At 40.9% G+C, this 22,188-nt stretch overlaps 1 protein-coding gene across 3 annotated transcripts in view; it reads left to right on the forward strand.

Annotated features, from left to right (window-relative positions):
- The first annotated feature begins 603 nt into the window (after positions 1–603).
- Positions 604–22,188, forward strand: part of STAT2 (signal transducer and activator of transcription 2) — a 60,512-nt gene continuing 38,927 nt past the window's right edge. The window contains exons 1-3 of one of the 3 annotated variants that reach the window (XM_075199529.1): positions 604–769; positions 14,759–14,927; positions 19,332–19,476. In XM_075199529.1, coding sequence (XP_075055630.1) covers positions 14,797–14,927; positions 19,332–19,476 — 276 coding nt within the window. In that variant the 5' untranslated portion in view covers positions 604–769; positions 14,759–14,796. The remainder of the gene's footprint in view (positions 770–14,758; positions 14,928–19,331; positions 19,477–22,188) is intronic. The other 2 variants (XM_075199526.1, XM_075199528.1) reach the window with 2 other exon arrangements.

Here is a 22,188-nt window from a genome sequence, read left to right on the forward strand (position 1 = left end):
TACACACTAGCCTTGTTTAGGACGATAAAGGGAAGAGCGGACGTCCCTTTAGCGACTTTTTACAGCCTTGTTGTTGTGAGCAATGACTGTAATTTCGTACTCACTGTTGTGGATTGGTCGGAAGTTTATACACACTACACAGCGGAAACGAGATTGGAACGAAAATATTAAACGGTACGAGCAACCAAATGAGGCGACAATCGTCCATTTGGGCAGACTTTCGACCATCGTGTCACTGCACACACTGACCCTACTTTTGAAGGAGCGGTCGTATGTCGGCTAATTGAGCTGATTATTGGACGAAAACCGTGTAGTGTGTACCCAGCTTAAGTTAGCTATCCATACAAATGAAGAGTTACACGCAAATAATGTCCTTCCTATCTTAACAAGCACAAACTGTTGCCGGGCTGTAAACCCCAACCTCTAGATGACAGATGACACATGACATACCAACCATACAACACACCCAGTTAGTGATGTAATACCAGGGAAATAGACACAACCCCACCTCCTGCAGGAGAAACTTCCCGTATATCCCTATGCAGCCAATCATCTCCACTCACCAGCTCGGAGGGGCGGGACTAGCCGCCTTCTTCCCTAGTCTGTCCAACCCTTGGTGCAGCGTGTTTTCCTTCTCTTGTTGTGTTGGGATGATTGACGTCAGTTGTAACCAATGGACGCTGGACGCCGACCGCTGACTGGTAAAGGCAGAGACTAGATAACCCAGGGTGAGAGAAGCAGCGGTATTTGAGCCAGGCTCTTATTTACGGTAATGTAACTTAATGTCCCATACTCATTAGTCGGAACTAATAGAAGAGGGTGTGAATCTGCAGGAGATCGCAGCTCACTAGGCTGACGGGTCTGGGGAATGGCTAAGAATCTGAGACTATTCCGGGAGTAGAAAGGGTTATCTGCGCTAGAGTTAATTAGTGCCCTCATTCATGATCAGGAAACGTTGCATATATGATGTTAATAATTTTATGATGTAGGCCCTATACATATTCATGTAAAGATAGACACTAGTCACTGTAGTTTATTGTATCTAAGTTTTGAAAACGTATTCGAATGGTATGTTATTTGGGCAGGCTAGGGGTTTATACATTTTGTTACAATGTAATGATTATTGTCGTATCTCCTGGTATTGGTAACCATGTTCCATTACTTGGCCACCTCAGTATGTAGGATGTACAGTGTATGTGTTTATAAACTGTATATCTTTCATTCGCAAATATTTTTTATTTTTATTTTAGTAATTCTATGGTGATTTCTTGTTGTCATTCTTTTAATGCAGTGCTCACAAAAACGTTTTAAAATAGCTTAAGTTTTATAGAATACACCAGTTCTAAATAAACATATCATAAAAATATGGTGGTTTATCCTATGTAACTGTTTAGACTTGCCTTCTTTACCTCTTTTGGTAGGAATGAGCCAAACCTAAATTGAAGGCAACCCAACATCATGATTTGTGAACCACTAAACTGTGCATAAATACTTATGTATAAAGGAAGCGGACACAAGTGTTTGTGTAACAGTTTATTGGGGGACTTCTAAACATCCCCTATCAGAACTCTGAGCACCAATGTACTGATAGATTTGGTAGGGGTGAATGTATATTTGTTTCCATCTCTTGGTAAGGAAGTAAAATACCATGCAAATACCATTTCATAGGTTTAGTTAGTATATGATGGCTTATAATGGTACATGGGATGACACCTGAGTCATGTTTACTCTGTTTTTTGGTGATTGGGTAGAAGATTAGGTCATGGGCCTAGATTCAATCGCTATTTGTTATGGCAATTTAAGTCCCCACTTAACCACTGGATTTTGTGTACTTTTCTTTTCTGTTTATGCATTGAGATTACACCTTTTATGTATGTTTTCTCCCTATGTTCATGTCAACCCTTTATTTCCCTTCCATAGCCCTGTAAAACAGCAATCCCTTCAAAAATTACTGTGGCAGACTATAAGAAGAAGCCTGGTAGTTACACTTTCTTCGGTTTGTTTCCTCACGCTGCTATGGTCATCATCAACATTTATTTATATAGCGTCAGCAAATTCCGTAGCGCTTTACAATTGGGAACTATCAGACGCCGTCCCCGCGCCTCCTCGCTAGCTGGGGACGGACGTCTGATCTCTACGAAGCGCCCTGTTGCTAGGCAATGGGGACGCTCCTTCCGGCAACGCAGTGCTCATGCGCGCCTGTTGCCATAGCAATGGGAAGCGCATTTGGGCTTACTGTCGGCAGTCAGCGCGTCTGACCGCCGAACCACTGCCCACCAATGAGGAGTGATTACTTCCTATATATGGCCTGCTCTGACACCACTAGGGTGCCAGAACAACTAGTTTCTTTATAGATCTAGCCTCCAGCATTTATATCCCTTATATTCTGATTGTTCCCAGTGTACCGACCCGGCTCTCTCTGACTCTAATTTGCATTCTTCCTTGGCTCAGCACTATACTCTCCGGATTGACCATGGCTTGTTTGACTACTCTTTGCTTCCTGATTTGGTACTTCATCTGTCCGCACGGTTCCAGACCTCTGCTAGCACGATCACGATTACCACCGCCAACTCGCAGGTAGCTTCCTGGGAGGGCCGCGACCTGCACGTAGTTTGCTGCAAAATCCAAACTCCCTTGCGGGGGTCTCTGGTGAAGACCGGCGGTGTGTTAGACTCAACGCCTCCTTGTGTAGCAGTGCCAATACCCGCAGGTGCCGCAATCTTACCTCGTGACAGGAACAAACATTAATAAAACGAGAGGTTAGAGTTGCCCTGCTCGCAAGCTTACAATCTATGGGACAATGGGAGTTTGAAACACAAGGGCACATGCTACATCATATTGCACATTGGACCAGCTAGAATACAAAGGTAAAAATTATTTAGTGGGCTGTGTGATCAGTCACACAGCAGTGTTGCTCAGAGGGTTGTTGTTTTGTGTTATCTGTGTAGAGGGTGGTAATAGGGTAGTTTAGGGAGATTAAGATGCTGGTTGAGGAAGCTTGTCTGGGGTTTTCAGAGAACACTTGAAGACTACAGACTCCCTCACACTTTTTTTGTGTGAGGGAGGGAATTCCACAAAATGGGTACAGCCTGAAAAAGTCTTGTAACCAGGAATGGGAGGATCAGATGAGAGTGAAAGAGAGACGCAGATCTTGTGCAGAACGGAGGTGTCGAGTTGAGAGATATTTTGAGACAAGTGAAGAGGTGTATGTTGGTGTAATTTTGTTGACGGCCTTGTATGTTAGTAAAACAATAATTTTATATTGGATTATATGATTTATAATTCTGCAGAGTTTTAAGTGTGTTGTGTGACTACCATGGCAACCACAGTCACATAGCACATGGTTGAAAAGTTCATAGGTATCGAGTTATGAAGAGTTGGAGGGGGGGGGGATTGTGAAGGCAATATCAAGAGAAGAATCCAAATGGATCTATGGATTACATACCCTCTCTCCACGTGGTCTTAATCTTGACTTTGACCTAGGGGCTTTTTTGGATAATAATTGATGTTGGTTATTATTTACCTGAATAGTGTGGATGATATAGAGAAATTACTCTGTGAAATGTGTTGGGTTTATTCGAGCTCACTTTTTTATATAATTTACCATCCTGCTCTTTTATGTTGTGTATGAAAAAATCATTATTCCACTCCATTTACTTCACTCCATTACTATATCATTTTTGTTCCTATCCTTATTTCTGCCCAATTGGTGTTCCTGCATGAGTTAGGAAGTATAAGGCTTAGTGCCGAAGAAACATATACAATTTGCGTGTGGGTCCTTCCTATTGGACTGTGGGCATGTCCTTCATCTGTGTTCCTCCCTATTGGCAGTTTGAATTCGGGTCCTATCCTGACTACCTTTATAAGAACAATATGGATTCCTTATGTACTATTTACACTCCCTGAGGAAGCCTGCCATTGCTCGGGTGAAACGCGTTGAGTCAGATGTTACATATGGAGTTTATTTAGGAAATGTATTTATCTTTGCTGGCACGGAGACCAAGAAGAGCTATCCTGTGGGGCATATTCAATTGTCGTTGGAAACGCCGAAAATCCCGCGGTCCGTGCATGATTACCGTTATCACGGTAATCGTGTGCGTAAAAACAGTTAATACGGTAATTTACTCCCTGAGCTGCGAGCTGAAATCCAGCTATTACCGTATTAACGGTAATAGTTTTTCCGCGGCGGGATTTCCCGACAATTGAATATGCCCCTTTAAGTCTAATAGGACCTAGGACGGAAGGGTGCGCATGCGCAAATTAGTCCGGAAGTGGGAGCGAGTAAAGGAATACACAAGGGTGAATACAACTGGCCGACGTTTCTCCAGTTTAAGAGGTGCAAGTGAGAGATTGGTACTGCTTCTGGACCGGAGCTCTTGGGCATATTACACACCTAAGGTACCATCTTTCACTTTTCTTCCTGACATGACGATTCCGGGACTGTCTTCCTGTTGGTTTATGGGACAGGTATATGGAGGTGTGTGTGTGTGTGTGTGTGTGTGTGTGTGTGTGTATATGTGTATATATATATGTGTATATATATATATATATATATATATATATATATATATATATATATATATATATATATATATATATATATATATATATATATATATATATATATATATATATATATATATATATATATATATCTGAAGAAGACTCTGGTGTTCCATTTCTAGGATATACATATTTATCGGTTGCATTTTCTTCATCTCCATATGCATGCATATACACTTTTTTTATATATATTTTTCTGGAATATGACTTTGATTTTAAACTTTTGTCTGCAGACATACTTTTTATTATTTACATGTTTATGTGTCTGGTTGTGTACTTCTTAATTTATTACACTTTTTTGTGGGTATATTCCGACTTATTTACCTTTTTTTGCATATATATATATATATATATATATATATATATATATATATATATATATATATATATATATATATATATATATATATATATATATATATTTCTGTAACAGAAGAACAAGCAGGGCGCCTCTGAGTGTATTATCAATTGTATAGTGTGGAATAGAGCAATAACTTGCATACCATGAAGTTGTAGATGATAAACTTTACAGAAGATAATGGAGTAATCTGTGCTTTGCCTTTAGTCCTCCAGATCTCCACCGATCCATACAAAATACAGGAAAACAGCAAACATAGTGTAATACTGCAAAAATCACAGCAATATCACCAGGTTCCCCACAATACTATGGGGTATATGGGATAACTATCCCAAAATAGTAATAGGACACCACCACGAGTGCACAAAATAAATATTAAAATCTGCGTACCAGATATAGTGATATATTCCACTTCTGAAGGGTATTAAAACATGTGTAACACCAATGTCTTCACGATCACAACCTCATCCATATGCCGAAACATAAAACACGTTGCTTCCTTAGTCACAGTTCTGCTGGTTACAGCGACGGGTCTCTGGTGTCTGCAGTCGCCACACTGTCAGCTCGTGTATTCCGCTGGTTTGAATGTAAATATCCGCCCAGTCCAAGCACACGGAGCGTAGCTATGCAGGGGCGTGGGCCTATATATATATATATATATATATATATATATATATATATATATATATATTACAGGAAATTGGGAAACCTGAATACTCCAGTAAGGTATGGGTGACGTGGTCTATCTTTTACGGCAGGGGTAGGCAACCTGTGGCTCTCCAGGTGTTGTGAACCTACAAATCCCAGCATGCCTTGCCACCTATCTGCTGGTTATCTACTGGCAAAGCAGGCTGGGACTTGTAGTTTCACAACACCTGGAGAGCCGCAGGTTGCCTACCCCTGTTTTACGGTATGTACCAAACATGGGCACCATCTTGAAATCGGCCAATAGGCCCAATTCCTGTAGAATTTTTGAAATAAAAGGGTGTACTGCGACTTTTGAATCACCCTGTATATATATTATTTAGCTCTTTTCCCCTTTGATTTGGTTCTATTTTTAGCGCCAGGGAGTTTATTTTTATATGTAGCTAAAAGATGCATGCTTAAGCGGTACATTTCTTTCTATTTAATGAAAAAAAAATCTTTCACTGTGGGATTGCTGCTTTAACCTTACACTTTGAATAGAAAATGAGCACATATAAAACATTTATTTTTAACATTTACACATATATAAAAGTTTGCAGGGATTACCAAAACAATGTGAATGTGTAAATAAATGTGCAAAATAGACCATGGGGTCTTTAAGGCAAGATAATGAGGAATATTTAGATCCCTGGAGTGGCAACTTCTCCACCTCGATGGTCCCATTATAGTGGTAAGGTTTACACAAAGCCTGTTTATATTTAAAATTCTAATAAAATGTAAATAAAACTCAGACATGATTGATAAATAAGCTTTTATTGGAATGAAAACTTCTCAAACCTTTATTCATCAATTTGTTGATTTAAAAAAATAATAATATATCTCCCCTTGTCTGTGCAACTTCAAACTGGCATTGAATTGTCCTGACCATCTCTCTATGCTTGCTTACCCCACCCACCCTGTCTCATCCTCCGTCTCTCCCTGCGCTCCTCTTGCCCTAGATTCCCTCCACTGACTCCCTTTCTGTCTGCTGTCTGTTTGCTGTCCTTTTAGTTTGTAAGCTCTTACGAGCAGGGCCCTCTTCCCTCCTGTCTCACCAGTGGCGGATCCAGGGGGGGGGGGGCGCGATCGGGGCGATCGCCCCCCCTACCAGGGGCTTGCTGCCGACAGCTGCACACTGTGCAGGTCCGTTCAGCAGTGACAGTGTGCTGCCCGGCTACTCTGATTGTGTTTTAAACACAATCAGAGCAGCGGGACAGCACACTTTCACTGCTGAACGGACCTGCACATACTGTGCAGCCGCCGGCAGCCTTATAACACAGAAAGGGGGCGGGGCCTAAAACGCCCCCCCTAAAATCGCCCCGGGTAGGGCAAATGTCTGGGTCCGCCCCTGTGTCTCACCACCTATTACTTCTGCACCAGCTACACTGGTACTAGCCATGCTTGTAGCTTTTGGGGGTCTTTGTAGTACTGGTTTATTGTTCTGTGCTGTTTTACCTTGTATGGTCTATTGTTTGTAATCTGTACAGTGCTGCAGACATCTTGTGGCATCTTATAAATAAAAGATAATAAATCTCTCATTTAATTCAGTGGTAAATCTTTTTTTATTTATAATACAAGTGAATTCTTGCAATCCAAGGCAAATGTTCTCAATTTGTAATCCATAGGAACTCTCCTTGTAATCCACAGGATTTTATTTTTTAAATAGCCCACAAGTGATGACATGCTACCCTTGATCGAAATGAATGGGTCACTAATCTGAATATGCCATTGACATGAAATGAAAGAAATACAGTTTTTTTTAACCAGTTTTGCTGGTTAAATTGCTTCTGTTTATCCCTAGTGGTTATGTGCAGAATGTGCTCCCTTAGAGATAAACAGACTTTTTCAAGTACAGTGACTTGCTTTGAACACGCTGAAACAAACAGTGTCCAAAAATATTACTTGATAACACAAATACATGCTGCTGCAAGCATGGGCTCAAGTGTGTATGGGCACATAGAATAGACTGGGTTTTTACATGCATTAAAAAAAAGCATACCCAATTTAGCATTTACAAAGTGATCAAGGGACTTTACGGTCTATTTGCATATTGAACTTAAATCCTTTAAGGATTCTTGCAGACAAGAAATATCTCACATTACATGTCAAGAGGCCAAAGGTGAACCAATGCAGATATGACATGAACCTCCATGTTATGCTGCATGTGCTGTCCACAGTAACAGCAATGCAACCAGTGCAGGCAAAACCACAAGAAAATCATTCCTGATTATTTGGATGAGGCTCAACTTACTGGCTATTCAGAGAAACAGTAGTAGAAAGTTCTTTGGCAGAATTATAGATGGTATGCTGTTACTAAGCAATGCACAGCTACACCAAACAGAAATACATTAATGAAATTCGATATGATAAGAAGAGTGAATAGTAAATTGCACATGAAAACTTCCTAAAAGCATGGAGACTTCAACTACTAATGAGACATACCTCAATTATAAAGCACACTCGGGGGTATATTTACTACACTGCGGGTTTGAAAAAGTGGAGATGTTGCCTATAGCAACCATTCAGATTGTAGCTTTAATTTTGTAGAATGCACTAAATAAATTACAGCTAGAATCTGGTTGCTATAGGCAACATCTCAACTTTTTCAAACCCGCAGTTTAGTAAATATACCCCTGGATGTTTATTGAAAATGCCCCGGTTTTGTACCCTACCATCTAGATAGTCCATCCTCGTGGACCTCAAGGAGCATGCCTACTCTTTACTCTCAGGAGATGGCTCCGCAAACTACAAATATACCTAGGCTTGCAGGGAGGCAAAAGAATTTTAAGTCCCGCTAAAGTGTAAATGTCACATCAAAAATCATCCGCCAATCCCTGCAGTATGGTGGAAATCTAGACTCATCTGCTACAACGGAGGCGCATAGCGGCAAAACTATTTTGTGCTGTGCCTCTACCTTTTTGCACTTTGTAAATTGGGCCAACAGAGTTGGCTTAATTATTCCTTTTTTTGTTGTTATGAATCACTGAATGTTAAGAGGATTTTATATCTAGGCAGGTGAAAGTTGAACATGTATATAGAAAACTAGAATTATAGCTACTTCTGTTTTTGGTTTTTTTTTGTGTTTACATCGAATGTACAAATTCTAATGTAAATCATGAATTCTTTAAAAAGTAATTTCAAAATGTAGGTAGGTTCCTATTTCTGAAAAGGGCATTGCTTTTTATGAATTCTGACTGAATATGTAAGCTTAACTTCTTAAATGAAACATTTTTCACTGGACTACAATGGTGTGATGTTTCTATTTATTATCTAACTGCTGTGTCCTGTGATGAATTAATTGACTAATAAAACAAACAAAAAAAAAAAAACACCTTTAAAAATCAATTGAATATTGGTGCATTGTGCACAGCTTCCTGCATTACAGGAAGAATGTGGGGTAACTTGTAATATGCATTATATATCAAGGTATGAGAGTTTGAGACCTTACTCCATGGTGGTATTTAACATAAAGGCGAATGGCAGCACTGTTTAATGAGTGGCAGAAATAATTTATATTATTGATATGTTTTTCTTAGTTTGCCTATGCCATTGCCCAGTTTAAGTTCACCTGCACCAAGTGAAGATATCCATTTAGTGTGCTAAAACCGTACACTGCCTGATAGTTTGCTAGGTGCTAAGAACCAGCACCATCACTGAGGAACTGCCTATTATTCATAAGGTCTAACTTCTACTCATGTGGTACTGGTTCCTAGAGAAATATTACTATTATTATTATTATTATTATTATTGCTCTTCGCACTTTTTGATGTGTTGTGGTGGAAAAATAACTTTTGTTTTATGTTTCTAAGTTGTGTGTTTTCAGCTCGCAAGTTTCTCTAGAATGATGGGGGAACCACAGAAACCTCAAAACTCTGTTTTAGCAATCAATTTGTATCTTCTTGATACCATATAACCATACAGGAGTGCTGGAACCCCCTTTATTGCAAGTAGCTCATTCTGTTGGAGGACTTTTAAATGTTTTGTCACCAACATTTTGTGGTTGAGTAAATGTAGTAATAAGGCTACTTTCACATGGGCACATTGCGAGCCCATGTTTTGTATATTAGCTGTTGGAACCAGACTCTCATGAACTTACCTTCACATAACAGACAGTGTGCGCTCAGAGTCTGTCACAATCGACCACTGTATGCAAACTGTACAACACTCGGGTGACAAGAACCCAGAATTAATATAGAATGTAATTGATGGAGAAATTAATATCAAGAAGAAGTGCAGATCTCAGTGCTTATGGTTTCTATTTGCCTGCACATAACAGGCAGTGTAAGAGTGAGTTCCTGATATAACCCAGTGTCTGAATTCCTTTCTCCATTGTGATCTATGTAGTTTCTGTACTCCTTGTCACATGATTTTATATCTTTCAGCATTTGTAAAACATAAGTTCATATGGGTGGGGTACGTTATACTGCAGCTTCCCACAATTGGTATAATAATAAAATAAAGCCTATTCCAATACTGACGGTATAGAGGAAATGCAGAACATTCTACAAAATGATAGCTAGAATCTGATTGGTTACTATAGGCAACATCTACACTTTTCAAACCTGCCAGAAAACTCTCAGTTTGATACATTTACTCCTTGGTGTTTTAAAGTGACAATGCCAGGAGCGTAACCATAATCCTAACCCTAATCCTTAGATTACTTTATCTAGGGAGCGGGTCCTGGCAGTGCTGCTTTAAAACTGGAAATGTCAGTTTCTGCATTGTAAATTACGTCAATTTCAAGTGCCGGCATTTGCTGTGTTCAGAACGTATAGAAGCCGTAAAGCAAGCGTGTTGCACATGTGGTCTGTCTTATTTATAGTAAATCTGCATTTCCTCTATCGTCATTATTGGAATTGACTTTATTTTATCGTTCTCTTAGTTGTCGGAATTATAAGCTGCGGTATAATGACCACCACCCGTTCATCTGATAGGATCTTTTCACAGGAAAACCCATAGCGTACACGCAGCTAACATAGCACCTGTGCGACATTGGCTTTAATCTCTGCATTAACCTCTCTATTATAATCTGATGATTCTGGGAACCTGACACATGTAGAGTTGCAGACATTTGTGTCCCGAACATTAGCAGGAAAAGACATGCATGAAAAACCATATTTACATGCATGTATTCACATCTCGCGATGTGTCCAGCACTACAACACTAATATATGAACATAGGCATGCACAGTACATTTCATTAGAGCATGCACCCAGGGAAACCAAGAGAGGTGTGTCTAGCACCACCTAGGGGGAAGGGCCCACGGTTCATAATATGCCAAATATTGCCCACAGATCATTTTATGCCAAACAGATATGCTGTCAGTTCATATTATCATCATTTATTTATATAGCGCCACTGATTGCGCAGCGCTGTACAGAGAACTCCTTCACATCAGTCCCTGCCCCATTGGAGCTTACAGTCTAATTTCCCTAACATACACACAGAGAGGGAGAGACTAGGGTCAATTTTGATAGCAGCCAATTAACATACTAATATGTTTTTGCTGTGTGGGAGGAAACCGGAGCACCCGGAGGAAACCCACGCAAACACAGGGAGAATATACAAACTCCCCACAGATAAGGTCATGGTCAGGAATTGAACTCTTGACCCCAGTGCTGTGAGGCAGAAGTGCTAACCACTTAGCGACCGTGCTGCCCAATGCTACACTATAGTCCCCCCAATTCATATTGTGCCAAATAGGCATGTCCACAGTTCATATTATGACAAACAATAGTGCACCCATATAATATTGTGCCAAATAATGCCCCCAGGTCATACTGTGCCAAATAGATGTGTATTTTATATAGTAATTAGTAATGACAACAAGAACAACTCGGCACTGATCTGTCCTCAGCTGCCCTGGGGGAAACTAGTGACTCACTGATACAGACAAGCATTCAAGCCCTGAGAGTCTATGTCGGAGACAGTGTCTGATATTAGGATGTGCCCAGGCACACCCATGTGTGCATACCTATACCTATGCATATGAACTGGATTTACCTCAGGAAAGTTTAGAGATGTGGCTTTACAATGTTAGTCGCGTTACCCTGCTTGTACACCATATAATCTAATGAAGTGTTATACACACAATACAGAATATTTTATTGATGATGTCATTAATAAAGCATAGTCACATTTTCCATATAAAATATAATTAAAAACAAGTTAAATTAAGTGAACTGAAATTAAATACAAACGTGAAATTTTACCCTTTAAAAGTGAAATGAGAATCTTCTATCCTGCTTCAGTCCAAATCGAAATGTCAATTAAATAATGCAAATAGACGGACGTGATTTCATATAATATAGCAGCCACATTAATGGACTACATACAATCAGCTGGAGAGTCAGTTAAGTCAATCAGAAGCAGCTAAATAGTTCACCATCATCAGTCTGTCTCCTTGCACAACGCCTCCAGCACCAGCAAGTGACAGGTGAATATGTGCCTGTGTTTGAGTCTACCTCACTTGCAGTTATGTGAACATGCCTTTACGGTTCACAGCCTACAGTTGCTCACCTCTACCCTCCCCTGTCCCCCATCTCCAATCATAACGAGTCACAAGTGTAGAATGCAACAAAATCTGCATACGGACATATGCGTACACGTTTTTGGTGCACATATGCAGTATGAAAATGCTCCAGACATACGTCCATCTCTTTGTGAAATAAAAACTCCTCCACATGAGGTTCTACATTAATTATAATGGTAAGGAAAGACGTAGCACACAGATGCTTGGGTGTATTGTGTTATTTTGTCCCTTATGATTCTTACCCTTGTGTCACCCACTGGCTGTAGCTCAGTCTCTCTCACCTCAGGATCCAGTTAATGTAGTCAAACCAGAAAAAAGAGATTAGCCTGTGGTAGGATAACCTGTTCTCAAACAGATGTACTTTCTTTCGCCTGCTGCCTTTTGTATGAAGGAGGCCCGCTCCATTTTCAGCACTAGCAACACTATACAAAAAAACCTGGTGCAAGAAATGTGTTTACCTATCAACATTTTATTACCTAAAATCCTCTCAAGAAAGAACTGATGAAATAGTTTGTGTATATAAGGTTTTATTAAAAACAGAAAAACAAGTGGCCGTATCTATCAACCATATCATAGCAGCTAAGAAAGATGTCTCATTTAGAGGTTTCAATAAAACATAAGCTATGTTGAAGATAATTCATCAAACACAGGAATATCTCAGTCCTTTTTGTTAGAAATGTAATTTTAGGGCAGACTGCCTCTAAGCAATCTTGGTAATGCAGAAAGCCAATCCTTATATGCAATAAATACTTGGAGAGCCTAAGGGTTTTCTATGCGCCTTTGGTCCAGTTTAATTAGGGCATGTCTTTTATATTCCAGAAGCCATCAAAGTGACCGAACATACATGCGCCTTTTTCTGAATTTTTTTTTGATGCAAATGTGTCCTACTTCTCTTGTTCCTGTCTCTTTCTCAGCGATACTATCTGAATCTCTCAATTTGGAGCATGATACACATACTTGCCAACTTATGGCAGTCGGCGTCCGAGAGCTGCCGGGGAAGGTGGGCATGCGGGGTGCAGGGCTCAAAAAATCGTGTCATTTTGGGACCAAATGCTACGACTCTCAGGGAATCACAGCATTTTGGATTTAATTCGATACGGGAGGCTGCCATACTCTCCCAGGAGTCCGGGAGACCCACCCGGAATCCTGGAGTCTCCCGGACATTCCAGGAGAGCTGGCAAGTATGATGATACATCTGAACTCGACTGCTCAACACTCTCCACTCTAAACCACTTGCTTGGATGCAGAACTCTTGCACTCCTCCTGCTTTGAGTGTTTTGAGTGACACTCCTAAATGACTGGGGAATTGCAGGCAAAAATGAAATGCTACCTTAAATTGAATGAAAACGCTGATAGTTTGCAATGCTGTGTGACATGGGCCTTAATTTTGTTTTTCAATTATAAATAGGAGCAGAAAAATTAAAATCAGTGTTTGCAAACTATTTTAGGATATTATTTTGCAAAAAAGAGTGAACATCTTCTTTAATGTACTTGTAATATGTCAATCACATACTGCAAGACGTCTTTCGCTTCTGGTTGCCAGGTGAGAATTAATCTAGGTATTACTTCTGACTTCACCCTCTCATTTGGCTTATTATATGTAGTCCGTGGCGGATCCAGGGGAAGGGGGCGATCAGGGCGATCGCCCCCCCTAGCAGGGGCTTGCTGCCGGCGGCTGCACACTGTGCAGGTCCGTTCAGCAGTGACCGTGTGCTGCCCGGCTGCAATCAGATCAGCGGGGCAGCACACTGTCACTGCCGAGCGGACCTGCACATACTTCTGCAGCCACCGGCAGCCTTAGAAATTAGAAAGGGGGCGGGGCCTAACCCCCCCCCCCTAAAATCGCCCGGGGTATAGCAATAGTCTGGATGGATCCGCCCCTGTATGTAGTATTGTGGGTGGAATTGGTATTGGTGCATTAATGCAAGTTATAGAAAAGGAAGAGAACTTCTCTTTAAGTCTAGAAGAGGAATTTTCAACTTTGCTGTTCAGTAGGCAGGCACACTATCTGAGGGTTACTCTACAAAAATATATCAGAGCTGGAAAGTAAGGGGTAATGACTTGTCCTCTGAGCTTCTCCAGTCTGGGCCTCCTGCCAATGTATGGACTGCTTAACGTGCTTTCTAAATTGGGGATCGTGGAGTTATAGTGAGTTTTTCCACCCAGAACCCCATACTCTGGTCCTTCCTGCTGGGTTGACTGGAATGCAAAGCTCTCTGGTTCTTATTGTGTTCAAGGTTTATTGTTATATAGATTATCGCTCCCTGGCTGAATTAAAGTGTCTAGGACATGGATCTTAACCTGGACTTTCCCTGCTACTCTCTCCCTGAACACCCCTATCAAGCTGGTGCCTGTGCTTGGGCCAGAATATACTCCGATCAATTAAGACATTAAGACAGTATAACACTGATTCAGTAAGGGAATGTTAATATGGTTTCTTATTTGTTAATGGGGTATAATTTATGTTTAATTTTACTTGAGTAGATTTTTAATTTTATATGTTAATGGCATAATCTCTCTAAAATCATAACGGTGTGAGTTTTTCCAGATTACATTTATTATATACATTAACATAAATGTTAAAACTACCAATTATATGATTTTCATTCTTGTCTTTTAGTTCTGACCACTGGCAAAGTCACCTTTACATGTTACAAGATGAGCCAATGGGAAGCCCTTTTGAAGCTAACTGGGGTATTCCAGGAACAGATCCTCGCTCTCTACAGTAACGAGATTGTTCCAATGGAGGTACGGCAGTACCTGGCACCATGGTTTGAGTCGCAGAACTGGTAAGACACAGATCAAGTGGCTGTGTGCTCAGAATTGTGTTTTCAATATGCACATTAAAACCTACAGTATGTATACTAATCGTGAATGATCTGACTATGATTTGGCAAGGTGTATTTATTACAAACAGTCAAAATATTGGTGCTTTATGCATGTTATAATATTGTGGGTGGGCAGCATAATGTAGAAATCCGGAACAAATCCAGTAGGATATTTTAAAGAGCCATCCATTGATATCCATAGAGATGCCTCCTAAAAGTTTTATGTCAGCAGTAATTGTCTTAAGAGCATTGGATACCTGGCTATATGTACAATAAGGAAAAGGGTGCGATCTTCCCATAGTGCATTACTTTATTAAAAACACTTCTCATGGATTAAAAATGCTCATATTGAATAAGAGTAAGATAAGTGAAGATTAGCACTGATGGCAAATAATACAGGTTCAATATAACTTTATCTTTTGCCCAAATTCTAGATAATCCAGGTGTGCTCCGAAAGCCAGGTCACCAACCCACGTATTTCATTTCATAGAACTTCATCAGTGGTGTGATCTGTCATGGGCCTTTATGGTTTATCTAGTACACAATTCATTAGGAAACCATTCCACAGCAATGGTGAGATATTTGCAATTATCGGATTTAGACAAATTAATGTTACAGACCACTCCGTAAATCAATAGAGACTCAGAATACATTGACAAATCAAGGTTAAAGTTACGATAAGAAAGGCAATAAGAGGACTGGAGTTAAAAATCGCTGGTCTAGACGGAAGAGGACTGGTCTAGAGCCTCCTTTGTTAGGTAGCATCGGCCAATCAGAAACATATAGCTATTACAACAATCATTCATTAAAAGACAGTATTTATAAATCGCACTCAAAAATGAAAATTCATCTTGAAACATTCACAATTAACATTCAGTAATTAACATTTCAAAACAAATTTAGTATTGTTATATATAAAATATATTGCTGCATGGGTCCAGGAATGTTCATGGGTGCATTCCATGTGGGTTAAGGTGTTGAATTCTCTCTCAGCTTCTTAGAATATATGCTGCAGAGAGAGGAGAAGCACAGATGGAGTCTTATCATACTTCTTATCATAGAATTGCCATGAATGTATATAGAGTAATCTTACTTGCAAAGTTAATTATTACGTTTTGGGGTGATAAATATTTTCCGCCAGCAAAATTCTTGCAGAGCGTCTGAAATAAGATGAGCAGGTAGCGCAATGTGTTCTGTAATTACCCAATGTAAAATTAAAAAATTGTATCAGAGAGATTTGTTAAACAATTGGTTTATGCTTCAGAAATCTCTTTTAAACTCTTCTAGTTCTTCCTATTATACGCTACACATAGATTAAATAAACATCATTCAGAAATGGTAATGCTACTTAACTAATAGTATTTGATTGTTGTGTGGATGTGGGAAAGATTCAACAATTACATGTTATAGACGTTTTAAAGTGTACTTGCTGATAACCAGGGCCGGATTAAGGGAATGGAGGCCCCTGGGCTAAGGGCACCTCCATTCCCCCGTGAGGCCCCCATTGTGAGCCGCCCGCCGCCCCCGTCCCCCGTGAGGGCCCCCCCCAAAGCACTTACCTGTCAGTCCAGTCCTCCATCCCCGGCGCGCTGTAAGCTCCTTACTGAGGAGATCTCGCGAGAGTTCACTCGCGAGATCTCCTCAGTAAGCAGAGTACTGAGCGCCGGGGACGGAGGACTGGACTGACTGTGCTCAGCAGCATTGATCGGGCTGGGGGTGCCCCCGCCCCCGGACCGATCAATAATGCTGCTGCGGACTTTGAAGGGCCCCCTGGATGCCCGAGGCCCCTGGGCTATAGCCCAGTTAGACCTCAAGTTAATCCGGCCCTGCTGATAACCATGGATTGACGTGCTGATTATAAGTGTTTGTACTCTGTTGGAAAATAGAAGTAAAATAGAAGTTATCATATGTGCATGGATTTTCTCACACAACTAGAAAAGATGATAGAACTGTTTTTAGAAGGCGATGATTGTAGGTAAAGAGTAGAAATGTGTTTTACCTTCCCTGCAGCAGTGAGAAAGGTAAATACCCCAGTAAGTCTGTTATTTGGCTGATTGTTGAGTGATGATCGGTCACAGTTCCAGTACAGAGCTAAAATGTTCAGAGCAGCCTATTTTTCTTGTACCTCCATTCGTATGAGTTAATCCTCCTTTTCTGTCTCCCCTTAAATAACAGCACAATTGTTTCATCTTCTGTGCTTCTTGCTCACTATTAAATATAAGTTGTAAGAATTTGGAACACTCCTCTCTAATTGAAAGTCTTCTGTTCATTTTACATTAAAATGAGTTTAAGGCACCAAATGAATGTATAACAATACAAGAAAAAATGTTTACAATGTCCTCTGTTTTATCAGATCTCAAATGCTTCCTTTATCTCAAGCATATAATCACAAATACAAAAATACAGTGAGGTTTAAGCAAGTATGTAACAATGCAGACAAGCAGGAGGAGGGATCATAGTGACAGCAGTTATTAGAGATGAAGAAACGCTTTAAACTTATTCCCTGAAATATTCACCTCTTTTCACATTCAGCTGCAGATTTTCACATTTACCTTCAGGATTTTTGCCTAAGGAGTTTACAGCACAACAACGTCAATTTAGAATAAATTGACTGTTGTGCTCCCAGCTCTATCCATAGACTATACATTCCATGAAATATGCATTTACAAATACAGCGTGGAAAGGTATTCTGTGAAATGCCAAAGCAGAACGGGAAGATTATTTTTGCAAAATGTTTTGTACCACCACAAATTGATTTGTGCAAGATTTTGCTGCAATTTTTCTAATCTCTAAAAGGTATTATCTGGCTAAGGCTGCTCTGCATGCTGCACAAACAGTATTCTTACTTGATGTAAACTTTGAGCTTCTGGATTGTAAAATAAATTCTTTACATTACAACACAGTCTATCTTACTACTGTGCTAATGGTAGTAATCTGAGAGGGTCAGAAATGATCCAATTTTCTGGGGTGAGACATACGGAACTGTTCTGAAAGTGGAATATGTTTAATAGAATGCTCAGTGCAGGCTGTCCGAAATTTCCCTTTCCCTTTATAAACTGTAATCTGACATGCCCTTTATGTCTTCAATGCACGGGATATTCCCTCAAAATAGACCTATGCATTGCAACCTTTACTGAAGTCTTTTGCAGACAGGGGAGCTGTGGGGAGTCCCCTTTAAGACATATTCTGTTTCAAGAGCTGTTCTGAATTTCATCTATACCCCTTCTGTGTGCATCTAGGCTTACTGTATAATACTGAACAACACTTGACAATAAACTGTAAAGTTTGTGATTAAAGAGCATTTGAACTTGCACTTGAAGTGTCTCTACATTCTGTTTCTCACTGTAAAGCACCCATGTGTAGAGGAGAATGTGGAGGGTGAGGGATAATGCTTACCTCCCAACTGTACTGGATTGATGATTTTTAAACGGGCAGGTCTTACAGGCAAGTAGGTGTGATTGGGTATATTGGTGCAGGGTTGGTGTGGACTCTGGTGTGATGTGTGAATCTATGGAAGGGCTTATTTTTTCCGGGAAAAATTTTGGGAGTTATGTGAGAGGAAGGGAACATAGTCAGACTGATTACACTCACACTTTAGACACTGCTTTCCTCTGCATCCGTGCAGAGCAAGTTAAAAACTCATTTAGGGACCATTCGACCAGTGTAACTTTCACGAATTGGAAGGGATCCTATTAGGTTCCCTCCCTCATGTGTTCAATATGGTTTAACAGCAGAATTGTTTAATGTGTTCCCCCCACTATGTACCCCTTCAATCCTTCCCCTTTTTATTTTGTGTCCTTTCCTTACCCCCCATCCCTTTTCCCTTCAATCCTTCCCCTTTTTATTTTGTGTCCTTTCCTTACCCCCCATCCCTTTTCTTCTTTCTGTACCCCATAATTTTTGAAAAATTAATAATAAAAATACTATTGAAGTTAAAAAAAACTCATTTCGGGTCCCAGATGAACTTTCACTAACAGTTTATCACATTAGATTAATACTCCAATGACGCTTTGTACTCCTGATGATGTCCGTTAATGTAGTGCATATAAATGGTAGTAAAAAAAGCAGGGTAGCGGTTTGAGCAGCCAGATCCCTTGTCTGTCTGGGCCTCATATCTCTCTACCTTCCCTCCCCCATACTCCCCTGCAGGCACTTGACTTTTCAAAATTATTTCTATTGATGTCAATGGATGTAAATATTCCCGGGCTCCTTCAAATATTCTGCTGGCTCCTAGATTTTTTTTTTTTTTAATGTTTGTTACTTGTATAATGTAAATGATATCGTGTGTGATTTGTATGATATTTGTACCCATGGGGTATGTTTTGTTATTTGTTTCTTTGTATGACACATCCATTGAACTTTTAGGAAACTGGCAGCAAAAGATCGGTCGTTGGCCACCATTCATTTGCAGAATCTTTTAGAACATCTGGACACGCAGTTCGGTCGTTTTACACAGACTGATGAAATACTGCAGAAACACAACTTACGCAAGTTCAAGTTGAAAGTACAGGTAGCTTTGGATATTCTGATTTTTGCTTACATACTGGGCTGCCCTCTGTAGTGGGACACGCTGTGAATAGGTTGCCTCACCATGTGCTCCTTTCTCTTGTTATGTTTTATTCTTCATTTTCTTAATCTGTTGATTCTCCTTGTTGCTTCAGACATTCTAATTTTCCTCTACGTATGCCAAAGCAAGCTGCTATATATTGTAAACAGTATGTTATAATACAACATAGCAGAGTACATCCCATGAGTACATTAACAGTGCAGCCTTTTCTGAGTACATTTTAGCAATTCTCTGTAAGCTAGGTAGCCATGTGCTTACAGGCAGATTATGGTGAGGGGTGACATTCCATGCAGGCTGTAATCTATTTGTTTTCGTGCAACTCTTGTGTGTGACCACAACTTCTCCAGCGCTCTTACAATTTATTTTCTGCACAAGTTATGCACTGTAGCTTTGGTATCTACAGGGAAGAGTCACTCAGAAAGTAATATAGACTGAGCTGCAGGGTGTCATTGTCCTGCACAACGTCAGCCAGGCGTGGGCTGGGAGAGGGATGGCCGGGGGGCACACAGGCGGCCGCATCATATTACAGGGGATGCGGCCGCGTCATTGATGACGCGGCCGCATCCCCTGTCATCCCCTGTCATCCCCTGTCATGTGGCCGCGGGGGGAGAAACTGTTTTTTGCATCCGGGGGGGCGGCCAGCCCGCCACTGACGTCAGCTGTGTTGAGCACTCTCTCCGACATGTCTACTGGAATATTGTCACTCTCTAGCATTATTGCAGCAGATTTTCCAAGCAAATGACTGCTGATTTTTAGATCAATAGAAACAAGAATAAAACTGCATCCTTAATGCAATGGGACACTTAATGCAATGGGACACTTAATATAAGGCTGACATTCCCTGTCTGCACATTCACCTTACATAATTACTAACCTAAAATAAGACACAGCACAGTTTTCAATTTTAGAAAACTAAGGTCACAATTTTACAAATCATGGTGGCAAAGAAAGCAATGCAAGTTCAACTACCAAGCTAATACCATACAACAAACAGAGGGCTGGCCATCCGGCCCAGAATCCCTACCACTTATGGCATCAAAGTGATTACACCCCTTCTGGCCTCCAAGGGCACATTCACTGTAGAGCTGCCCAGGGCCTTCACAGAAAGGACCCGAAGAGATGCATAGAGTGAAGGGGAAGTATCCTACGGCCACACATAAATCTCTTTTGCCATGTTTTGACCACTGACTGCACTGCTTTCCCGCTACTGCATGGTCGGACTGGGCCACCTGGGGGCCGGACTATCCGCTGGTAGGCCCCGACCCTGATCGCTCCCCTCTTCGTTGGTAGGGGGAGTGGGTAACTTAAAAAAAATAGAAAAAAAAATACTCGCGTGACCGCGGAGCAGGCGCCCCTCCTCTCTGCTCCATCCTCACTGAATGTCGGGTGTGACGTCATCACACCCGCCGTTCAGTGAGAAGCGGCGGAGAGTGGAGTCGGCGAGAAGACAGAAGAAAGAAGCTGATAGAAAAGGTAAGTGCAAGAATGGAAGCAAGGGGTATAAAGGCATGGCAGAGGGTGAAGTGGGAGCACAGACAGCATGGCAGAGGGTGTTGCAGGGGGGGCCAGGAGAAGGGGGGACCAAAAGCAGCATGGCAGAGGGTGTTGAAGAGGGGCCAGGAGAAGGGGGGAGCAAAAGCAGCATGGAAGGCTCAGTGTGATAAGGAGGCACAGCATGGTAATGAAGGGGCACAGTAACGTATGTGTGTGTGATGGCACGGCAGGCTTGTGGCAATGTAATGTGTGTGTTGTAGATGGTGGCTAACTAATGGGTGCTATTTTGTTTGTGGGGTGATGGTGATACAATTTAATTTTATAGTGGGGACTATTAATTTAAGATGGGGTGGTTTAGGGGCTATTAATTGAATGTGGGGCTGAGTTTGAGGAGCATGAGGTTTATTTATTAAATGTGAATTATTTAATGGCAGTGACAGTTGCTGGAATTAGGTATATTTATTAACCGTAAATGCTATTAATTTATTGCTGGGGCTGTCTGAGGGAGGGAAATTGGTTTATTTATTAAATGGGAATACTATTACTTTAATGTTGGGGCTGGAGGAAGGCCTAAGTATTAATTGTGGATCCTATTGATTTAACGCCGGGGCTGGTTGGAATTTTCTAAATGTACCCATTTATTTTCCAAATAGGGCCCCCAACATTCTAGGATCAAGACAAGCTGCAACCAAATAAACCAGCAGCCACAGGTGGGGAAAGTGACAAGAACAGGTAGGACGGTCTGTCAAATATTCAGAGTCTAGTGGGACAATTCCGAATTTTGGGGACTGTTCTGCCCAATCTAAGGGGCAGGTCAAGACTGTGTACTCTTTATATACACACTGCTTTCTTTATATACAACACTATGGTGCTAGCTCTCCTTTGTGGGCTGACCACTCCCCCTCTTGTGGGCCCCTAGCGTTGCAGTCCCCCAGTGGGCCCTTAATGCCCCAGTCCTCCGACATTGGCTGACTGTGCCTTGTCTCAATAAGGGAAGAATCAGGTTAACAACACAAGCAATCACACAGTACTTAAACAGGCATATTGTGACAGGGAGGGATGGAGTGATTTCGTGCAGCAAAAGATAGAGAACTTCTCGTTCTTGGGTGCTATACAGGTTGTTTATCACTCCCAGTGGCAGGTTTTTGAATATAAGTTCAA

The sequence above is a fragment of the Mixophyes fleayi genome, chromosome 2, assembly GCF_038048845.1.
Source record: "Mixophyes fleayi isolate aMixFle1 chromosome 2, aMixFle1.hap1, whole genome shotgun sequence".
NCBI lineage: Eukaryota > Metazoa > Chordata > Amphibia > Anura > Limnodynastidae > Mixophyes > Mixophyes fleayi.